The following is a 2278-nucleotide window of genomic DNA, read 5'->3' as shown; positions in this document are numbered from 1 at the left end:
TCGCAGGTCTGGGGGAGTTTCAGCCCCCACCCCTTCTCCTCCTCTCTCTCTCTCTCTCTCTCTCTCTCTCTCTCTGTGTCTCCCCGCAACGAAATTCAGGCTCTAGTGCTCCGACACTGCAGCAGCCGCGTTCTGCTTTGAAACGTTTCTTTAGTTTGTTATTGCTACGAGCTCTCACGCTAACACGAGAGTTGACTCCTCCCGACACTAAGAAAACAGGAGGGGAGGAGTCAGCTGAGCTCCTGTGAAGCGGGGCACAGAGAAGGAGAGAGACGAAGTAAACAAACAAACAAACAAACAGGAAAATGAAACTTATCTACCTCATTTTTTTACCGACCTCAAAATAACTTATTGTGCAATTAATTGATTTATTGACTATCGCGACAGGCCTAGGTACCAATATCCGGTACCTGGTAATCGGTACCAATTTTCGGTACTTTGTGTGTGTTTTTTTTTATCAAACTTTTATTTTTTAACATATTTCTCAATATATAAAATTAACAAATATCAAGACAACATCCAACTCTTTGTATTGTAACATCAGTTGTGTAACTTATTTCTTTAAGGTGAAAACTGTTGAAAACAACAAGACTGTTTTGTCTTATTGCACAAATTAAAATCCAGCTCCACGTGTTTCTATTGATGTCATTTCCCCACTAGAAAAATTTGTGATGGAGGTCCATGGAAGGCAAATATGTTTAAATCAAATAAACAAAAGAGGATGCAGTTAAAATWAATAAAAGGTATTTAAGCTACGTTTTGAACATCCAGAACACGTCCAACACTTGTTGGCTGCTTGTGCTCTTTAGGTCAGACGTGTTCGGACTGTCGGGAAGTGCTTCTGTTGTTTTTCTCTGCTGGTCTCTGTTTAATGGTGGATGAAATAAAGAAAGTGGCGGTACTTTATTTACTTTGAGCAAGTGAACGTCGTGTTCACAAGATAATTAATCCACCAGATAATTCAGAGTTGGTCTGTTCGGTGAGTTTTACACCAGGAGCTGCGAGGCTTTCAAGCTACGTTCAGACTGAACTCTGTTTACTGAACCAGCAGCTGATGACATCATTACGCTCTTGTGCGATGCTGCGTTCAGGACAAGCATGGAAAACTCACCACTCTTACGCCAACACGGTCGCAATGATGCGTTTAGGTACCGAAACATGGTACCGTTTGATGTTACGTGAATAGGTTCTCGGTAGTATCGACAGAATTCGGTCGGTTCTTATAAAAGTATCGAATTCGGTACCCAACCCTCGTCTCGACTGTAGGAGCTGAAATGAGTTAGTTTAGCCTGAAAGAAAGCAGAGCTGGCGCTCTGTCAGGTGTAACATGAAGGTGTTTGAGTGTCTGAAACAAACAGTTCATCTCTAAAAGCAGCTGAAACCAAAGAAGCAGGAATAATTTAAGATGACAAAGATTTGTTGATGAGCTCTTAGCTACATTTCTAATTTTAGCTTTAGGCTAAGCATTTTTCTACATTTAAAATATAACCAACAGTAGGCTACTTGTAGTTTTTAGTGAGTGTTGTGTTGCTTTTAGCTACTTTAAGCAAATGTTTTGATACTTTTGTCGTTTAGCTGCCGTTCTTTCATGAACATTTTGATGTGTTTACATTTTGGCTAGTATTTTGTTACATTTAGCTTTTAACTAGCAGTTTGCATTTAGCTTTGAGTTAGAATTCTGGTAAATTTAGTTTTTAGCTTGGCTCATAGCTAAATTTAGAGGTTAAGACCAGTGTTTTTGTTGTTGTGTGGTATTTTAACCCTGTGTGTTCTGTGTGTGCGCAGTTTTTCCGCTCTGTTCAGATCACCTGCACAGAGCTGCTGAAGGTCATAGAGAAGTACCAGCACAGAATCACACGTGAGTCAAGACTCTACGCTTGAATTTTGTTTTGAGAAACTTATTTTTGTAAAAATATGAATTTGGAATTTTTTTTTTCTTAGGTTTGTCCCAGGAGGAGAACGAGCTCGGGCTGTTCCTACACTTTCAAGCTGAGCGCGACCGCACAAAGGCGGGCAGCATGATGGACGCCACCAGTAAAGCTCTGTGTGCGTCAGCCAAACAGAGGTCAGAGAAATGTTAGGACTGTGTGATGAGACCAGAAATCATKATGTGTATGAGTCCTGAGTCTTTTGACTCACCTGTACAACACCAACTTAAGACAAACAGTAAGAACGTTTGGGTTTGGTTGATTATTTTCTTTGAGACATTGGGCCTCATGCAAGAACCGTTCGTACGCACAGATTTGTTCTTAAGTTGTGCGTACGAGTGATTTAGGAG

The 2278-nt window shown here is 40.6% G+C and overlaps 1 protein-coding gene across 1 annotated transcript in view; it reads left to right on the top strand.

Annotated features, from left to right (window-relative positions):
* ical1 (islet cell autoantigen 1-like) overlaps window positions 1-2278 on the top strand; it is a gene marked incomplete in the record, with an annotated part of 23076 nt that overhangs the window by 3148 nt on the left and 17650 nt on the right. The window contains 2 exon segments of the mRNA XM_014022211.1: window positions 1786-1858; window positions 1942-2065. Coding sequence (XP_013877665.1) covers window positions 1786-1858; window positions 1942-2065 — 197 coding nt within the window.

This window comes from Austrofundulus limnaeus, unplaced genomic scaffold, assembly GCF_001266775.1.
Source record: "Austrofundulus limnaeus strain Quisiro unplaced genomic scaffold, Austrofundulus_limnaeus-1.0 Scaffold320, whole genome shotgun sequence".
NCBI classification, from domain to species: domain Eukaryota; kingdom Metazoa; phylum Chordata; class Actinopteri; order Cyprinodontiformes; family Rivulidae; genus Austrofundulus; species Austrofundulus limnaeus.
This window is presented reverse-complemented; position numbering and strand designations above follow the sequence as displayed.